The sequence below is a fragment of the Ochotona princeps genome, chromosome 13 (assembly GCF_030435755.1).
Source record: "Ochotona princeps isolate mOchPri1 chromosome 13, mOchPri1.hap1, whole genome shotgun sequence".
Classification (NCBI taxonomy): domain Eukaryota; kingdom Metazoa; phylum Chordata; class Mammalia; order Lagomorpha; family Ochotonidae; genus Ochotona; species Ochotona princeps.
Genome location: NC_080844.1, coordinates 62,414,785 through 62,433,680, shown reverse-complemented (window position 1 = coordinate 62,433,680; position 18,896 = coordinate 62,414,785). Strand labels below are relative to the sequence as shown.

General features: G+C 49.2%; 1 protein-coding gene across 6 annotated transcripts in view; it reads left to right on the top strand.

Moving 5' to 3' along the window:
* Positions 1-5,976: 5,976 nt before the first annotated feature.
* Positions 5,977-18,896, top strand: part of ATE1 (arginyltransferase 1) — a 115,415-nt gene continuing 102,495 nt past the window's right edge. For 2 of the 6 annotated variants that reach the window (XM_004579764.4, XM_058671161.1), the window contains exons 1-5: positions 5,977-6,158; positions 8,338-8,401; positions 8,939-9,001; positions 12,225-12,328; positions 15,839-16,084. In XM_004579764.4, the coding sequence (XP_004579821.2) occupies positions 6,074-6,158; positions 8,338-8,401; positions 8,939-9,001; positions 12,225-12,328; positions 15,839-16,084 (562 nt within the window). In that variant the 5' untranslated portion in view covers positions 5,977-6,073. Of the gene's footprint in view, positions 6,159-6,304; positions 6,679-8,337; positions 8,402-8,938; positions 9,002-12,224; positions 12,329-15,838; positions 16,085-18,896 lie in introns of those variants that run through there. The other 4 variants (XM_004579765.4, XM_058671160.1, XM_004579763.4 and 1 more) reach the window with 4 other exon arrangements.

Genomic DNA, 18,896 nt, shown 5'->3' with positions numbered 1-18,896 from the left:
ACTGGTGCCCATATGGGATCCTGGCGTGCTTAAGGCGAGCACTTTAGCTGCTAGGCCACCGTACCAGGACCAGGTTTATTTATTTTCATTGCAAAGTCAGATATACAGAGAGGAGGAGAGACAGAAGATCTTCCGTTGAATGATTCACTCCCTAAGTGGCTGCAATGGCCAAGGCTGCACTATTCCGAAGCCAGGAGCCTCTTCCAGGTCTCCCATGTGGGTGCAGGGTCCCAAGACTTTGGGCCATCCTTGACTGCTTTCCCAGGCCACCGGCAGGGAGCTAGATGGGAAGTGGGGTTTCTGGGATTAGAACCGGCGCCCATATGGGATTCCAGCGCATACAAGGCAAGGGCTTTAGCTGCTAGGCTACCATGCTGGGCCCTGTAATCCACTCTTATGCTTCGTCTTTCCCCTGTCCCTACAGTCACGGCTTGTGGCCTGCTGCTCTGGAGAAAACCTCGGATCCCAGCATGGCCTGATGACTTGTGCAATCTGCTGGAGCCAGGCTGGCTTCTCAGAATCTGTTTTTTCCCACCTGCATGTTCTCACCTGTTTTCCCGTCTGTTACCCACGTGTGCATACATGTATACACACTCAGGTTTACAGTTTTTTAAGATTTCAGCTGTAACTCCCTCAGACCATATACTCCCTGGTGAGCTCCCACCTTTGGACAACTTTGATTACAGTGGCCCTTGCTAGCTCACACCCTGGGAGGGCCAGGCCATGCCCAATGTGTTCAGTGCCATCCTGTCATCACTGCTCATGCCCGTCTGCAAAAAGGGCTCGGCGCCGTTTGTATTTGGGTGAGGAGCTCTTTATGATCCCATTGTGGGAGCTCCGGAACTTGCCGACTGTCGTCCCTCACTTTCATCTTCCCTTGAGGGGACTGGGAGTCCACTGCAGTTTGAGAGGCCCAGGCTGATGTAGAAGATGAGGGAGCAGCCCTGGGACTGTGGGGCCTCTTTCTCCATGTGGCAGAAGAACCTGTGCTTTGTCCACCTGGTCCAGTGTAAACAGGACCCTTCAGGACTGAGGTGGATGCTGGGAGAAGCACTTTTGTTTTAACTGGAGGGAGAATACTCACTATTTCAAGAACCCTAGACCATCCTGGTAGAACAAAGCACCTAGTTTTGATGAGAAAAGTCTCAAAGTTGGTAAGCCTAAAGTGCAGCTAAGTAGAACTGCTCAGACTACAGTCATGAGTGACTTAATTTATGCGCTGTCAGTAACTTCCAGCAAGTGCTGTTTATTTTTCACGATTCTTGCCAAAGTTTTACATATTTAAACGGATAATAAAACAGTAGGATATATTTTTTAAAAAAAATTAATGCAAAACACACACACACACACATCCAGAAATCTGCCACTTAAGATAGGGCACAGGCACTTTGAGGTATCCTGGAGACCTTATTTGTTGATCTGATTAGTTAGCAAACAGTTTCTATGTTTAGCAACCTGGGTTAAAGTATTCTGTTTTCTCTGGCTTCCCTTAGCAACAAAAGAAAGATTATATAACACAGAAATGGAAAAAAGTTTTTTATATTAATGCTAGTTTCTTAAAAAGCCGGACTCACAGATCTCATCTTGAAATTTTTAGTTTCCACGGCAACATTTGTGTTTATTACACACTAGGCACTTCCTGTGAATGTAAATGGTTTATTTAATCTCCCAAATAACCTTAGCAGTTTTATTCCTCATTTCATGGCAAAGAGAACTGAGGCCAAGGTCCAGTGTGTTAGTCTTAGAGGCAGGATGGGTGCCCCTGTCCCTCTGGGCATGTCATTTTCACCCCCTTTCTCCTGTTGGGAACATGGACCCCTCAAGTGGAGAGAAAGTGGCTCTTTGTGACACAGTGGCTTGGGCTGCTGGTGGCAATGCTAGCATACCGTATCTGAGCACTCTTCAGCTGCCCATCCAAGCACCTGCTGAGGGTGGCCCTGGACTTGGGACTCTGCTCCTGCTGTGGGAGCTTTATAGAGTTCTGGGATCCCGGCTGCAGCCTGCAGAAACCTCAGCTCTTCCTGTTTCTCTTTCCCCCATGTCACTCTGCCTTTCAAATAAATCTTTGAGAAAGGATTTCTCTTCCATCTTTGAACAATACTATCTTTGGAGAAAGATATATTTTTTAACATTTTCTTCTTTTACATTTTTATGTATTTTCTGTTTATCTTATGTCCAGTTTCTGAAGTATTTGATTTCCTGAAGTTTGAATATGCTACACCTATATTAAGACTTTTTTTTTTTGGTATTTAGCCCACCTGATGCAAATTCTAATTCAGTAAAAACAATTCCATGTCTGAGCTGCACTGCTACGTTAGCTCAGCAGATTCATGTGGCTGGTGTCTGGAAAGCCGGGTGTGGGCAGAGGAGTGCCCTTTTCTCCTGGCTGTTGAGTGACCCGCACAGGAAAGTGTCTGCCCAGTCTCCTCTGGCACCTGAGACACCCCCACCCACGGGTGCTCCTCTGTGCACCCCACTCCTGGCTCCAGCAGCCCTCTCCTCTCTACCTGGATCTGCCTGTGGTTTCACTTGGCTTCTGGCTACACGAGGCTTTCTTTGCAGGGCAAGGGGGAGGTATTTGCGCTTACTCCTTTCAGGAATAGGACCTGGGCCTGCAGTTCCCCTACAGAGCCTGCCTATTGCCAGATCCAGTGCTGTGGGAGCCTCCCATTGTGGTTTGTGACTGTGATTATCTGTCCAGTGATACAGAAGCGTTCATGGGACTGTCAGCCTTCTATCCTACCAACAGAGGACACAGACAACAGTCTGTTGCTTGTATCACATACAGAGGGATGGGCGGCAGTGTTCTCCCTCCACCCATGTGGGCTTTGGACAGCGCAATGCAGACACCAGGAGGCTGCCCCTCGCAGGTCCAAAGGCAGTGTCTGCTTGCTCAATTTCCTTTTTTTTCCCTATACGATACTTATTGTGTGACTTTGGGCAATTTAGTCTCAGGTCATTTTCTATCTTAGGAAGCTGTTCTAAGAATTCAGTGAATTAGCATGTTTAGGACTTTGGGCATTCTCATTATTGGCCAAGTTGGCATATCCTGGTCTATGCTGGCTGAGGTTCCTCTAGGCTTGGAATGAGTTTAAACCTTTCAACACCAACCAGAAGCAGCGTGGGACAGGAATACAGTAGTTACCCCTTACCAACGGGGAATATGTCTCAAGACTTCCAGTAGATGCCTGAAACCATACAGCATGAAACCACATAAATAAAATGCTTTTTCATCAATAGTACGATACCACTAATAGGACAATTATAACACTAGTTATTTGGATGAGCTCTCTATGGGCAGGCCCTGTGTGTAGTGAGTTACACTCCTCCAGCACTGGTATGCCACATGGGCACCATTGATGTCCTGGCTGTGCCACTTCTGATTCAGCTCCCTGCTAGTGCCTCTGACATGAGTTGGCAAACTGGAGGCCTGGGGAAGCAGCAGAGGATGGGCCATGTGCTTGAGCCCCTGCGCCCATGTGGGGGAGAGAGTAAAGCCCTGGCTGCTGTGGTCATTCCTAGAATAACCAACAAATGGCAGACCGACCTCTCTCCCCTTTTCAAATGAATAAGCCTTTTAAAAAAATATTTTACTATAGGTCTTAGCAATCTCAGCATGACTTATTTTCTTCCCCTTATTAGGTGAGAAAATGTTCACCTCACTTAAGGGAAATATTTTGTCTTTTATACCAAACTTTCAGAACTACTGTTACTCCTGTGCACTGGAGGCGTTAGCAAGTCAGGGCTACGGAAGGCCAGCACTAGCTGAGCTGTGAGTCCTGCTGGGCAGGCAGCATGCACAGTGAGGACAGGTGGGCGACTGGAGGCTTCGTGTGCAAGCTGAGATGACACGGGGTTTCATCAGAATGGCACGCTATGCAGAAACTGATTCTGAAATTATCCACGTACTGTCGACATACTGCAGTTGACTGTGCATAGCTGAGATGGAGGACAAACGGAGCCAAAAGCCTCCTGGCCCCTTATCTTCTGCAAGCTAGGACATTTTGCTCTTGTTTCATTCCATAAGCCCTTGCTCTCACTCAGAATGACCAGCTGCCTGGGGAGGGCCTGAGAACTGTGGGTGAAGAATGCACTGAACATGGAGCCTGAGATGCAGCAAGCTGGAAATGCCCCAGAAATCTACAGACACCCTGAGAACTTTCCACACAGGTTCCTTTGCACTGTGTGCGGCACAAACAATACTTAATGTTATGTCCCCTGGCAAAGAAACATAACCAGATACAACATCGAAACAGCAGACGATATGGCCAGCAATGACTTCAGCTTCCAGTTAAGGCAGGCAAGTTACCACCACTCAGGTGAGATCTGGAATGAGCTTCAGTGGCCAACTTCCCATTCGGGGAGACCCAGAGGAGTCTGCTGTGCGTGTGTGTCCACCTGTATCATACATACACACCTCAAAGTTTGTTTCTATTACTGCCGTCATTGGGGAAATGGCAGCCAGGTTCCTATGACCACAGCCTGTTAGGAAAGGTAAATGAAGGGCTGGCCCTGTGAGGCAGCAGGTGAATCTGCCTTCGGGGCCTACACTGCATACAGGCACCGAGTCCTCGCTGCTCCACTTCACACCCAGCTCTCGGCTGAGGACCTAGGAAACGCAGAAGATGGGCCAAGTGTTTGAATCCCATCCACCCATGTGGGAGACCCAGAAGAAGCTCCTGGCTCGTGGCTTCCGCCTGGCCCAGCCCTGGTTGTTTGGCAGTCATCTGGGAGGTGAACCAACATATTCCTAAGATCTCTTTGTTTCTCTCTACCCACACCTCTGTAACACTCTCAAATAAATTTTAAAAAATCTTTAAAAAGAAGAAAATGTTAGTGAATGACCCTGTTGGCAGTGCTACTCAATTTTATACCTTTTATCTGATTCTCATCCCCTAAGGAATACCTCTTGGGGCTGGTGCAATGGCTCAACTGGCTAATCTTCCATCTCCAAGCGTTGGCATCCCATATAAGCACTGCTTTGTTTACTGGCTGTCCCACTTCTTTCAGCTCCCTGCTGTGGGCCTGGGAAAGCAGTCAAGGATGACCCAAAGCCTTGGGACCCTGCACCCGAATGGGAGACCCCAAAGAAGCTCCTGGCTTCAGAATCAGCTCAGTTCTGGCCATTGCAGCGATCTGAGGAGCTAACAGTGGATGGAAGATCTTTGTCTCTCCTACTCTGTAAATATGCCTTTATTTTATTACAGCCAGATATACACAGAGGAGGAGAGACAGAGAGGAAGATCTTCCGTCCGATGATTCACTCCCCAAGTGAGCCGCAACGGGCCGGTGCGCGCCGATCCAATGCCGGGAACCTGGAACCTCTTCCGGGTCTCCCACGCGGGTGCAGTGTCCCAAAGCATTGGGCCGTCCTCAACTGCTTTCCCAGGCCACAAGCAGGGAGCTGGATGGGAAGTGGAGCAGCCGGGATTAGAACCGGCGCCCATATGGGATCCCGGGGCTTTCAAGGCGAGGACTTTAGCCGCTAGACCACGCCGCCGGGCCCCAGACAAGCCTCTTTAAAACATTGCTGCAAACTGGAGGCCCAGGGCCAATACATACATTGATACATACTGTTTTGTTTGGTACAGTGAGAAAGAAAAAGCCATTTTGGTATAACATTAAATATTCTCACATTCAGGATTGGCAGCTTCTCTTTAAACGCTGTGAGGAAGGCTTCAAGGGTCCTGACGGGTATTTTAAAGCAAGGTGCTACCTATGCAGTCATGGAAGGTCTGCCTCCACACCTGCTACCCCCGGGTATTTAAGTGAGGTCTAGTTACTTTCCAAGACGCTCATTAGTTATCCACAAGATGGCTTGGAGAGGCCGGAGGAGCCATCTCAAGGCGAGACCTGCACGAACTCACCAGGGGAATTCAGACGAGTCTCAGTTGTCTCGTCTGTGAAATGGGGCTAAGCCCGCGCAGCCGTGGCAAGGGCCGGCCCCCATGCGGGCTTGGGGCGCAACAGCGGGGACCCCCCGGGGCATCTCGCCGTCCGCCCGCCCCTCGCTCTCGGCCGAGGTCGCCCGCACGCCGAGAGGCGTGGCCGGCCCGCGTGGACCCTGGCGGCCATGGCCTCGGTGGTGGAATACAAGGGCCTCAAGGCCGGCTACCACTGCGGCTACTGCGGCTCCGAGGAGGGCAAGGCGTCCTGCGGTGAGTGTCCCAAGCGGCGGGGCCTGGCGCGGTGGTCAGGCGCCCCTCGCCCGCTGGCGTCCTCCGCGTCCCAGGCCGACCCGGACGGAAGAGCGAGTGGGCCCGGCGTCCTCGCTCCCCGCGCCTTGCAACTCGACCCCGCTCAGCCGTGTCCCTTCCCGTTCCTTTTCTCCGCCTTACCCTTACTGACGATGGCGGCCCCCCACAACGAAGGAACGGAAATAGCGGGAGGCTGCCCTTGGTCAAGATGGCGCCGGCGGCGTCAGTTGCGAAAGGCTCTGGGCCGAGCGGGGCCCGCCGGCGTCCTAGCGGCTTCGCGCGAGCCCCGGAGGCTTCCGGACGGCGCGCTGCCTTGTGGGGTGGCGGCGGCGGCGCTGCTGAGCCCGGCTGCGGGGCGTCCTCCGCACCGGGGCCATGGCTTCCTGTGCGGCGGTGTCTCCCAGCATCGTGGAGTATTTCGAGGGCGAGGACTTCTACCGCTGCGGTTATTGCAAGAACGAGTCGGGTAGTCGCTCCAATGGTGAGCGAGCCGGGTCTGCGGGCGTGGGCGGTCCGGGTGGAGCGGCCGGAGGGAGACCCTGGCTGGCCCCGGGTCCCCGGCGGGCCGGCGGGGCTCAGGGGCTCGTTCCTCAGGAGACCCCCCGACCCTTCCTTGCGGGTGTCCGGATGCGCCCAGTGAAGTGCGGGCCAGGGTCGCTGGGGCGCGCCCCTGTGCCAGGCGCCAGCTTAGGATCGTTCCCTCGGACTGCTAGGACCACAGGGCTAGCCCGCGGGTTTCCGTCTTGGACCAGGTTTCTTTCCAGGGAGTGGGGTGGGGTGGGGTAGAGCGTATGTTTTGTGTATAAGACACTGTGTTTGTTTCCTGCTGTGTCATGCACTGATATAAACACCTATTTGTAAACTTTCTTTCCGAGAGTTTGTTGATTTGAAAGGCAGAGTGACAGATGTTCCTGAATGGAGACAGCAGGCAGGGCCAGGAGAAGGCACGGGGAACAGAACCCCAGCTGGGTCTGGCACTCGGGTGCTAGGTCCCCAAGAACTTGCGCCCTGCTCTGTCCCTCAGGTTGCACGGTTGCTGGCAAGGGGAGCAGTGCGGGGACTGATGATCTGTCCCTCAGGTTGCACGGTTGCTGGCAAGGGGAGCAGTGCGGGGACTGGCCCTTCATTTGTCCCTCAGGCAGCAGCCTGGCCTGGCTTTGCCACAGCTGTCCATGGACTGATTTTGCAAGCTTTAAGCCAGCGTTGTGGAAAGCACGCTGACCATGAGGGTATGAATGGAGGTGTTTTCCCACTTTAAAAGAAGATTTATGTGGGGGATGGCTTGGTCATTGATGGTGTGTCTGCCTAGCCACAGTATGTTGCAGGCTTCCTGTAAGCAGGTGCCTTGATTGGACAGCGGGCATTTGGTGGAAGGCAGTTATTGGGGTCAGCCAAGTAGAAAGCCACTGCCGGGTAGGGTTGGGTGGAGAAGGTGGACAGGATGCAGGTGGCGTGGCGTAATGGACACCCAGGAAGAGGGCGGGACAGGGCTTGTCCAACTACTGCCCCTTCCTGCTGCTTTCTGAATCCTGCTGGGCAGTCGTGTCCATTGCTGTTTTACTGGATTTTCTGCACAGCATGCATTTGTGAGTGGGTGGGCCTGACTGCTTATGTAATAACTTGTTGGTATGTTAAACCACAGGAGATAATAAGGTTTGGAGGTGTGGTGTCATCCAATTGTGGGGAGGACCTCTGTTTGTAATATCACAGAGACTACTGGTTAATCTTCAGTTGACTGTAACTGATGTTGGGACAGGACATTTAGCGCTAGCATCCTGGTCGGAACACCTTGCGTCACTTAGCTCTGGCTCCTGAACCCCACTTCTGCCAGGGCACACCCCGAGAGTCAGTGCTGGGGACCAAGTAGTTGGTTCCTGCTGCTGCGCTGGGACAAGTAGATGGCATTCCTGGCTTGGCCTTGGCCCACATTCTGCTGTGGCAGGCATTTGAGGAATCAACCAGATGGGAACCCTGTCCCTCTCTTACAGGTGACATGTTTCTGAAGTGTGTTGTGTGAAGTGTAGACTGTGTCTTCGTGTTTCCACTGTGAATGTCACAGGAGCATGCTTGAAAGATGATGCTGTGTTGTTGAAGGAGGAGGGTGCCAGCGGCCGTGTCTCACACGTGCCTTGTTTTGCAGGCATGTGGGCACACTCCCTGACTGCGCAGGACTACCAGGACCTCATAGACCGAGGATGGCGCAGGTAGGCCAAACTCCTGTGCAGGACACTGCCGGCTCTGTCGGCCGGAGGAGAGAGTTGCAAAGAGGATACGGGGCAGCTCTGTGGCATTCTTTCGGGTGTAGTGATTTCATTCTCTTTTCAAAATTATTTCTGAGGAAAGTTTCAACTATGTGCAGAGATGGGGAGTTTCATGAGGGCTGTGCTGCAGTAGTTACTCAGCTGGCCGGCTGCTTGTCCTGCCCACTCCAGATCCCATCTGTAGACTGTTACAGGTGGCGTGTCAGTATGCCTGCGGGCAGGGATCTGCCGCTGTGTTGGGGGCAGTGGAAGCCACGGAGAGCTTGCAGATCTGAAGGATTCATCCTGTAAGGGGTTAGGGAACAAAGCACTGGTCCTGGTGTGCCCACTTACAAGATTATCTAGTTGAGAAGAGCAATGAAACTGAAATGCATTACATGATAGTATTTATTTATTTTAACTCTTAACATTCCTGTACATATGTATGTTGGTACATGTAAAAAATGTGTAAGAAATTAACCAACTGTTTTATACTTTCAGAAGTGGGAAATACGTGTACAAACCTGTCATGAATCAAACCTGTTGTCCTCAGTACACAATAAGGTAAGAATTTTGGATCCTAGCAATAAGATCTGTAATGCCAAGAGACTATAGAAGTATGTTAGTAGTAGGCTGTTAAGCATTTTTAGGAAATGTTAATTTAAACTTTAGGTAGCCCTTCTTTAAGGAAAATCAAGGGTTGTCGTTTCTGTGTATCAGTATTGTGTTCCATACTGATGAATAGTTTTAATAATATTGTTGGTTCTGGGCCAGCATTATAACATTGCACGCATTCCATATGGGCACCAGTTCGAGTCCTGGCTGCTCTGCTTCCCATTCAGCTCCCTCCAAATGGCCTGGAAAACCAGTGGTAAATGGCTCGAGACCTTGGGCTGCTGTTCCCACGTGGAAGACCCAGAAGAAGCTCCAGGCTCTGGGCTTCAGACGGGCCCAGCTCCTGCCATTGAGGTCATTTAGAGAGTGACCCAGTGGGTGGAAGATCTCTGTCCCTCTCAGTGTAATTCTGCCTTTCAATGAATAAATCTTTAAAAAATACATTGTTGGTTGTAACTCGAATGTATGAAAAAAACTGACTTAGCAGTTTGGTCAAGTGGATGCTGTGAACATTGGTGATCTTTCAAGTTACTTTTGGCAATCAGCGTTAGCACTTGGCACAGTCTAGTACTCAAGGAATACTCAGGGTCCCTGAGAGCACTCCAGGGGAGGGAGGCAAAGACTGGATCTGCCACAAACCTGCTTTTCTGAGCTGGAAAATTTAACCCAAAAAGTCTGTATTTCGACAAAGTTTTGCTTGGTTTTTCGTAATCTATAGGACTTTGTACCTCTTGGCAGACCATAACATAGAATTTTCCTCCCTTTTTCAGATTATAAAGATCATCTTTGCTCGTTTGTGTGTGTGTGTGGCGGTTGGCAGAAAGTGTGGGGAGTGCTTTAACGTGCTGTGCGTGTCTGTCTTCAGTGCAGGTGTATGCAGATAGCTGAGACTAAGTTTTGCACACAGTTGAGTTCACTGGTTGGTTGGCTCTGAACGGTTTAGATGTGTCAGGACTGTTACAACACTCCCCGACACCTTCCGACCTGCACTCCCCGCCTGATGGAGCCCATCGTCCTGGAGTCTCTGTGGCCCGCATCCTTGGCGTTCTCTTTGACTCATCAGTTGAATCTTGCCCACTAGCACCTTCTTCCTCACTCTTCTCTTGTTCCAGTGAAGCACATCTTCTAGTAGCTTTCTGAGAAAAAATACATGAACAAATGTTTTTGAAATTTTGCACATCTGAATTTTTTTTTAAAAAGATCTATTTATGTATTTGAAAGGCCAAAGGACAGAAAGGAAGAGACACAGAGACCTTCCATCTGCTAGTTCACTTCCCACATGCCTGCAGTAGTTGGGGCTGGGACAGTCTGAATCCAGGAGTCAGGCACATGTCCTGGTCTCCCATGTGGGTGACAGGCGTAGGCCATGAGGAAGTGGAAGCAGTGTAGCTAGGCTGTGAGCTGGCACTCTGATACAGGATGCTGAGCGTTGGCCAGCCTTCTGTGCCACAGCGCTGACCTCTGAGAATGTTCTAAATCAGTGAAAATAGACTGGTCCTCTTTTTTCAATTTTTTTTTAAACATCATTTGTTTTTATTGGAAAGGCAGATTCTCAGAGAGAAGGAGAGACAGAGAAAGATCTTCCATCTGCTGGTTCACTCCCCAAATGGCCACAGCGGTTGGAACTCTACTGGTTAGAGCCAAAGGCCAGGAGCTTCTTCCAGGTCCAGGTCTCCTGCACGGGTGCAGGATCCCCAAGGCCTTGAGCTGTCCTCCACTGCTTATCCAGGCCATAAGGTGGGAGCTGGATGGGAAGTGGAGCATCTGGGACACGAACCAGCGCCCAAATGGGATCTCGGTGTTTAGACATGGAAGATCAGCCAGTTGAATCAATGCACCAGTCTATACTTTTTTTCTTTCCAGTTTTCTCTTTTTACTGAGTATTCTTGGAGATTTTATTAATTTTATTGTCCAAATCAATCTTTATTTCTTCTTCTGGTTTTTAATTGTGAGACATTTTGTTCTTGGACTCTTTTTTTCAGGTAATTCTATTATTTTATGAGTATAATTTAAAAGATTGCTGTGAGAATGTTTTTTAAGGTCGTGTTCTTTCTGCACAGCCTGTGTGTTGGCAGGTTATTTCTCTGGTCTGTTCAGTGCTCATGTTAGCTTGAAGGGCCTTCTTCAAATGTCTGCAAGTCTTGTGTGCCCACTTCTCTTGCTTTTTTAAAGATTTGTTTTTATTTGAAAGGCAGATTTACAATAATGACGTCTTAACATCTGCTGATTCACTCCCTAAATGGCTGCAATGGCCAGAGCTGGGCCAGTCTGAAGCTAGGAGCCTGGAGCATGTTCTGGTCTCCCATGTGGGTGCAGGGTCCTGGAGACTTGGGCTGTCTTCTGCCTTCCCAGGCACATTAGCAGGGAGCTGGATCAGAAGTAGAGCAGCTGGGACTTGACCTGGCACCCATATGAGAATACTGGCACTGCAGGTGGAGGCTTGATATGCTGCTCTGCGACACCAGCCCTTGCTGGGTTCTTTACTAGGCTTCAGGTGGAGTTATCTAGTGAGGTGGTTTTGTTGGGGATCCCCTGCTGTATTTTGGGGTCTGATTACACTCTGGAGAAAAGCAGAATCGTGTGCTGTGGTGTGTTTGGGCTGCACTGGGGAAGCAGGCTGGAGGTCTTCACGTTCAGTGTGCAGACTTCCGCTGTATGCGTCCTGCGTTTGTCAGCTCTATACTTCGGCTGTGGAGGAGACCCTACTGCTTGCTTTTCCCAGAAAACTAAGCTCATAGGGAGGCATTTCTGCAGAGCAGGGGTGGGGGCATTTGACCTCCCTCCTTTGAACACAGACTTTGGAGGAGTCCTGGTAGTCCCAGAAGTAACAGGTGTCCCAGTCCCTGGACTTGGGGCTGACGGAGAGAGCATTGGACGTGCTTTCGGCCTAGGATTCAGCTTTGTTTGAGCCGCCAAGTCAGTTACCAGTTGTACGTACATTTCCAGCTACTGACGTTTCTCCCCTTTTCCTATGATTTGTGTGTTTTTCTTTTTCAAAAAATTCCCCGTCATTTTAATGGGATTTGGAGTGGAAGCAGAAGTTGCTTTAAGCCGTGTCTTTGCCAGAGATCCTGGCGTGAGGGTTGCTGCTGGGCAGCAGACACTGTCCAGAGTGGGCTCTGTTTCCTCGCACTTGGAGTTCACTCTTGAAATATTTATTTTGCTTCCGTAGGTGCCGGCCTTTGCAGTTTCAGCCATCAAAATCTCACAAGAAGGTTTTGAAAAAAATGTTGAAATTCCTGGCAAAAGGGGAGATTTCCAGAGGAAACTGCGAGGGTGAGTAGAATCCTGGCCCAAACAGTGTTTCAAGTTGATGTCTCTTGTGAGCGTTCCCACCTTCAAATATCCAAAGCGCCAAGCCTGAGGGGTTCCTGCACCAGGCACTGCTGTGACGAAGGCGACAGTGGCTGGCACTGCCATTGCTGTTGCTGCCAGCCCCTGCGTCCCCGCTGTGGGGAATGTGTGCTGAGACAGTCCAGGTTGAACAGAAGTGGAAGGTGATTGTAAAGTCACATTCACTTGCTGGAATGTACTGAGATGTTTGTGCTCGGAGCTCGCCAGCAGCTCATTGAACTAGCTCCTGTTGTGCTTGTAGGTTAAAGAGCAAGAGCATTGCCTCTGGAGCTTGTAAGTCATTCAGAAAGCTCAGTAGAGTCAGCTTTTCACTCTCTGAGTCAGGCTTTGCTTCACTGAATTATATAGTCTGAGTTTGTTTGAATTGTGGGTAACTCTGCTCAAAGATAATGAGTAGCCTTTACTTTGCCTTGGTTACACATGCATTACTTTTTCAGTTTTGGTAGTGTTTTCACTTTTGTGTTTTCTGAAAGTTTTCCTCTTGGCAGGTGCCTGCCACATGAGCATGAGTGTTCTTGGAACTTTGTCCCCACTGCAGCAGGAAATGCCTCCTCTGGGAAACCTGCCAGCCAGTCTCAGCTCCTCCAAAGGTGGAGTCTGAGTCCTGCAAGTTCTGGTTTGAGACGCTGGACAGTCAGCAGGACAGCCGAGCTCTTGACCCTGGGCTAGAGCCCTGAGTGAACCAGGATGCAGGAAGAGTAGAGGCAGACTTGGTAGCATTCAGGGTTTGAACAAGGGCCAGTGCGTGCCTTGGAAGCGCTGGCATTTTGGTGCAGCTCTGGGTAGCATTGTGGGTCTGTAATCTTAGAGGGTAAGTAGCTTAGCTCACCAGGATGAAGTTTTTTCCTGGTATCCTGCAATCATGTTCTGAGTTTTGAAAATTAATATGCAGATAAATCCGTGAGGTTGCTGCTTATTTGTAAGTTGATTGTTGCCTATCTTTATATAGTTGTTACAGTTGGCTCTTTGTCCCATGTGTCTGGAATCCGTAGGAGTGTTGTGCTCACTAAACGGCTATGACAGACACCAGACTGTGACGCCTGACACACGGTGGGAGTCAGTGTCCCTCCTTGTGGGACAATCCAGGGAGTCTGTTCCACACTGGTGCACAGCTGTCTTGCCATGCTCCCCACAGCAACTGGGGAACTTTTTTTTTGAAAAGCAAAGTTAGAGAAAGAGAGAGCATGCAGGTGAGAGGAACTTCCATCCACTGGTTCACTCCCAAAATGATTGCAGTGGCTGGAGCGGAGCCCAGAGCTTCATCCAGGTCTCCCACGTGGGTGCAGGGGTCCAAGGACTTGGTCATCGCCTGCTGGTTTCCCAGGCCATTAGATTGGAGCTGGATGGGAAGTGCAACAACCAGGACTTGAACTTGCACTCTCATGGGATGCTGGCACTGCGCCATGTCACTGGCCCTGGGACTTTATTTTATCATGTATTATCCAAGTTCACTTTTGATGCTTCCATAGCCAGCCAGTGGTATCAGAGTGGTAGTTTAAGGTCGTAGATTTCCAGTAAGTGAAGCACATTGGACTTTGTGTGTCGTATTCCATTAGTGGAGTTTAGTCAGTTCACTGGTGTTTGGTGATCTGATTCCTCTGAGAGGACCACCGGGGTGCTTTTTTATTTGTTTGTTACTGTTGCTTATTTAAACCCATGATGATGACAGGAACTGACAAGGAGTGTACCTGCCAGAGCATACTGATGTCTTGGAGCACGGAGAGCCCAGTGCGTTCAGAGAGGCATTGCTGTTGGTGTTGGGTGTGGAGCCTCTCTCTCCTCCCCTATGCCCTTTCTGGAACATTGCTGGATGAAGAACTTTCTGTGTGGAATCCGTGTGGAATCTTCCTTGGTCACTCCTCTCCCTTTGCCCTTTCTGGAACATTGCTGGATGGAGAACTTTCTGTGTGGAATCCGTGTGGAATCTTCCTTGGTGGAGGGCAGCTGCAACACCCCAGCGCTGCCCACAGGAGAGGGCTGCGACCTCTCCCTTAACTAGGCTCTTCGACAGTGATAAGACTTTGCGATGTAAATGCTCCTTTGCTTCTGAGGCTCGCTTCCTTCTTCCAGTGCATACAACTGGCCATTTTTTTCTGCCCCTCACACACACATAGGCTCATGTCTACCTAGCTGCCTTAACATTCTCCACTCAAGAAAAGAAGTCACCGGTGAACTAGTGGGGCTAGCATGGGTGCAGATGAAAGATATCCCTGTGTTTCCTCAGAGCTGACCCATGGGCAGAAGCTGCTGATGGGTGCTCTCGTCCTACTCTCCGTCCTGTGGTGCGTGGAGAGATTGTTCAGTGTGGTCCAGAGGACTGGTCATCCTGGCACTATGTTGGCAGCCTTGCCCAAGAGCCTGTGGTGTGGACGGCGTGTACTCTCTTAGAGACAGAGTGGACAGGAGCGTGTGAGACACGTGGTCCAGAGAGAAGCAGCAGGGTGTGGAAGCTGCACAGCCCCGCAGGGCAGCACAGGATGTGCTTGGCCCTGGTGTGTGGCTTTGTTCGTTTTGGTCCTGGAGTCCAAGAAGTAGCTGTGTGCCTGTCCAGTTTACTGATGACAAATATATATATTTTTTCTTTTGAGCATCACAGATGTTGGACTAACTGCCTGTTTTGAAGAGTTTAGTTTAACAGCCCTAGCTTGGGGGTGATAGTCATGCATCCTTTCATGGATGAAGTCTGGGTGGGCTTTTCTCCGCAGGAGGGGGCTCTGCTCTCATTTGCTCTTGAGAGCTGGATGTAGGAGCTTGGCTATTTTCTTTTACCTAGGGATCCTTAACCTGTTAGTTGGAGTTGTGGGAACAGGAATGTGCTGTAGGGATTATATTCTGTGTGGGGGTCAGGTTCTGTTCCCCAGAGGGAAGGATGAATCCCTAATAGCTTATATCTTGATCATAATGTTGTGCTTTTTCTTGGATACCCAGAAGCCATGCTTTAGTCAGATACCGCGAATCATCTATACTTTAAATTATCTCCCCACCCCCACCCCCATCCCACCGCCATGACATTGACCCTGTAGGTCCTCGGAGACCTTGTCGAGGTCTTGGCACCCTGTCTTGGCACCCTGTTGGCACTTACCCTGGCCATTGCATGCACCAGTGGTTGCAGTAGCCTAGCCTAGCCTGGCCTTCCCCTGAACTTAGCTCACATGCAGGCTGATGGTTGTTGCAGCCCTGTCCAACCAGTCTGTCCCAATCCCAGCTCTCATTGTGAGCAGTGTGAGCAGTGGCTCAGCAGGAGAGCCTCCACAGCCCCCAACGAGGTTTTCTCCTGGCCTTGGGTCTTGTGTATGCCAATGTATGCTGTGGCCCAGTCTGGCATGGCCCATCTCGTCTCTGCATTCGCTGGTAGGTGCATCCTGGCCTGCTCCTGTGTTTGTCTTAACTGTGTCAAACCACTTTGCTGATGGACTTTGTTCTGACTTGCAGACGAGCCCATGGATTCTACAATGGAGGATGCTGTTGCTGGTGACTTTGCATTAATCAACAAATTGGATATAAAGTGTGACAGAACAATTACTGATGACTTCAGACAGAGCCTAGACAGTGAAGAGAAGGGAAAAAATGCCAAGAAAGAAGACTCCAATGAATTAATTCAGCCACAGGACATCGAGGAGAAGTTGGGCTCAGGTGAACCGTCCCATCTGGGGAGAGTTCACACGGCTCCTAAGCCAGGTGAGGAGGGCGTGCGGTCGACAGCTCAGTGACCCAATTGCCTCCCTGCACGGCATGCCTGCCTGCGCCCTGCCTGTAGCAAGCCTGTGTGACACAGCTTACTGCCTGCATGGATGGCTTGGCTCTGTGCAGCCTGCTCTGCTTGGGGAGACTGGAGCTGTAGCCTTGTCGTCGCCCCAAACACAGATATCACAGTAGTTCCATCGCTTTACCGCCTTAGACCTCTGCCAGCTTCTGGTCAGTGAAAAAACAGGTTGAAAAACACTTTAATTTTCAGTATTGAGACAAAATAAATTATATACATTATATCCAAATATAGCAATTATAAATAAAATTTTTCAGATTATCATTACATTTCTTTCTAGAGTTGTAAGGATGGAAAAGGATGCAGATTTTGTTCTCATTTTTCCTTGACAAGGGAACTTTTTCTGTATTCTCACAAAAGAATGAGACAAAAATGTAGCCGTCACTTGGCGGGCTTGTTATGCCCTGGGGATCATCTGAGCCCTGGGAACAGTCAGCATTCGTCAGGTCTTGACTAGCTTTCAGTTTTGCTTGCTTGAAATGACCCAGAGGATTTAGCACAAGTGTGGTGTCCATGTCCAAGTGAAGCCATGCAAGCTAAAGCACAGACAACTTGCCATTTTCTCTGTCTTTGATTTTTTTAATAAGATTTTCAATGATTTTTAAATTGGTGATAGGAGATTTTTATCCCCGTTGGTAAGAATTGTCCAGTAAAATGTTTTGAATCAATCTTTAAGCCTTTTTTGGTAATAGGATTAAATCTTTAAAATTTTTTATTAGAAAATTTATCATTTATAGAAAAAATTTAATTATGAAACATTTCAAACATACTCAAGTTAGATTCAGAGTATAGTTACCTTCCATGTACGCTTTCTTCATCTGAAGCAGTTACTAATGATGACAGCTCTTGTACCACCTGTGCCTGTGCTAATTCCCCTGCCCGTGTGATGGGAGCTAAGTGCAAGCGCTGTGCCATCCTGTGTTTCAGAATACTTACACAGTTTTTGAAGATTTATCTATTTGAAAATCTGAGTTAGAGAGGGGAGAGAGATTATCCACTGGTTTACTCCCCAGGTGGCCACAGCAGCCGGGGCTGGCGAGGCCAAAGGCAGGAGCTGGGGGCTTTCTCTGGGTCTCCGCTGCGGGTGGCAGGGTTCCAAGCACCTCATCCATTTTCCATTGCTTTCCCATGTGCAGTAGCTAGATTGGAAGGAGAGCAGCCGGGACTTGAACTGGTGTCCATGTGGGATACTGGTGGGCCCAGGGAGCAGCTCCCCTGCTGCTGCACAGTGCCGTCCCCTGAGATGTCATCTCTAAAAAGTATGTTAAAAAAAAAAAAAGCCACACTACTATTAATACCTAAATAAAATTGCTTAGTATCGTGGAATATTCAGTGTTTGCCTTCCGATTTTTCAGCATTTGTTTATGTGAGAAACTAGATTTTGTCCATCTCTTGCATTGGCTCCTTTTCTCTCACTCCTCTTACTCCTTTTTTATTTTATTTGCCATTTGCTTGGTAAAGAAGCGGGTTGTGCTTCTGCTTGCTGTGGCTGCCTGATTGTGTCTGCAGTTGTAGGTTAGCCGATTCCCCTCCAGGCTGTAAATTGATGGTGTAGTTTACAGTCTCAGTCAGATTGAAGCCTAAACTTCTTTTGTGTTTGAGGGAGGCGAATCTTAATCAGATTCAGGTTTGAATGATTCCTTGAAGAGTGGAGGTCACTTGTGTGATCGCATGCTTTCGGGGACATGTTGCCTGGCTGTTGTTTCCGGGTTGGTCGCTCACTGATTCTCTGTGAGTGGTCTTCCCTAGCTGTTCTTAGGCTGTCACTCATTCTTCAGTCATTCCCTGGGATACTTCCAAAAAGACAGAGTTCCCTTCATTTGTTTGTCTTCATTAAAATGGCAAAGGCAGAATAAACTGTATTTTCTTTTTTATTTGCCGTCTTTCAAAATAACAGCTGAAAGCGCCAGTTGGGTTGGTTTGCTGTCCTTGTTTGCTGGGTTGCAGTCCATTGCACCTGTAGAAGCTGCTTCAAGGCCGCATCTGGGTCTCTTGGTGTGTTCCCAACAGTCTGCCAGCTTCCTTGCCGTCGGCTGCCCTGGTGGGGCTCGTCTCGTTGTGACGTTTGTTCGGGGCTCTGTGGTTCCTTCCGGTGGGACGTGGATTCAGAGAAGACAGGCTGATGTGTGGACAAGTGTTATTGCTGCTTGTTCTCGGTTATTTTGGTGAACAGACTTAAGTACTAAGTTGATATTGCTACCTCCATTCCAGTTTCAGATCTAGTCCATTTATTTTCTTGTTTTTGTTTTTGGCTTTTGCATTGAGAAACCCTGTTGTTGAGGACATTGGGGGATGTTGACTGGAATTATATTATGTCAATACGTATTTGCATTATCTCACATTACACAACATTTCTAGAGGAAAATTTTACTGCTAGCAGTATGATTACTGAAACTTTAAAAATTTTTTTTTTCTGGGCAGTTTTTCCCCTTAGTGTATCTCTCATTAGGAAAGTAAGATTGTTTTAAATCCCAAGAATTTTTGTGTTTTGAGACCTGCATTTCCATTTTGCTTTCAATCATGTTAGAAAACATAATAGAAAAAAGCAGTTCTGACTATGTCTGTTCCAATTAGGGGCTGATCTAAAACTTCAGACTTCCTTGGAACCTCCGGGCATGGGCTTGGTGTGGCAGGCTGATTCTGTAGCCATGGTCTCGTTCTGTCCAGCCGAGGGAATGTATGGCTCTGCGGAGTCTGCATGCCCTAAGCAAGCTGAAATCTTACCCA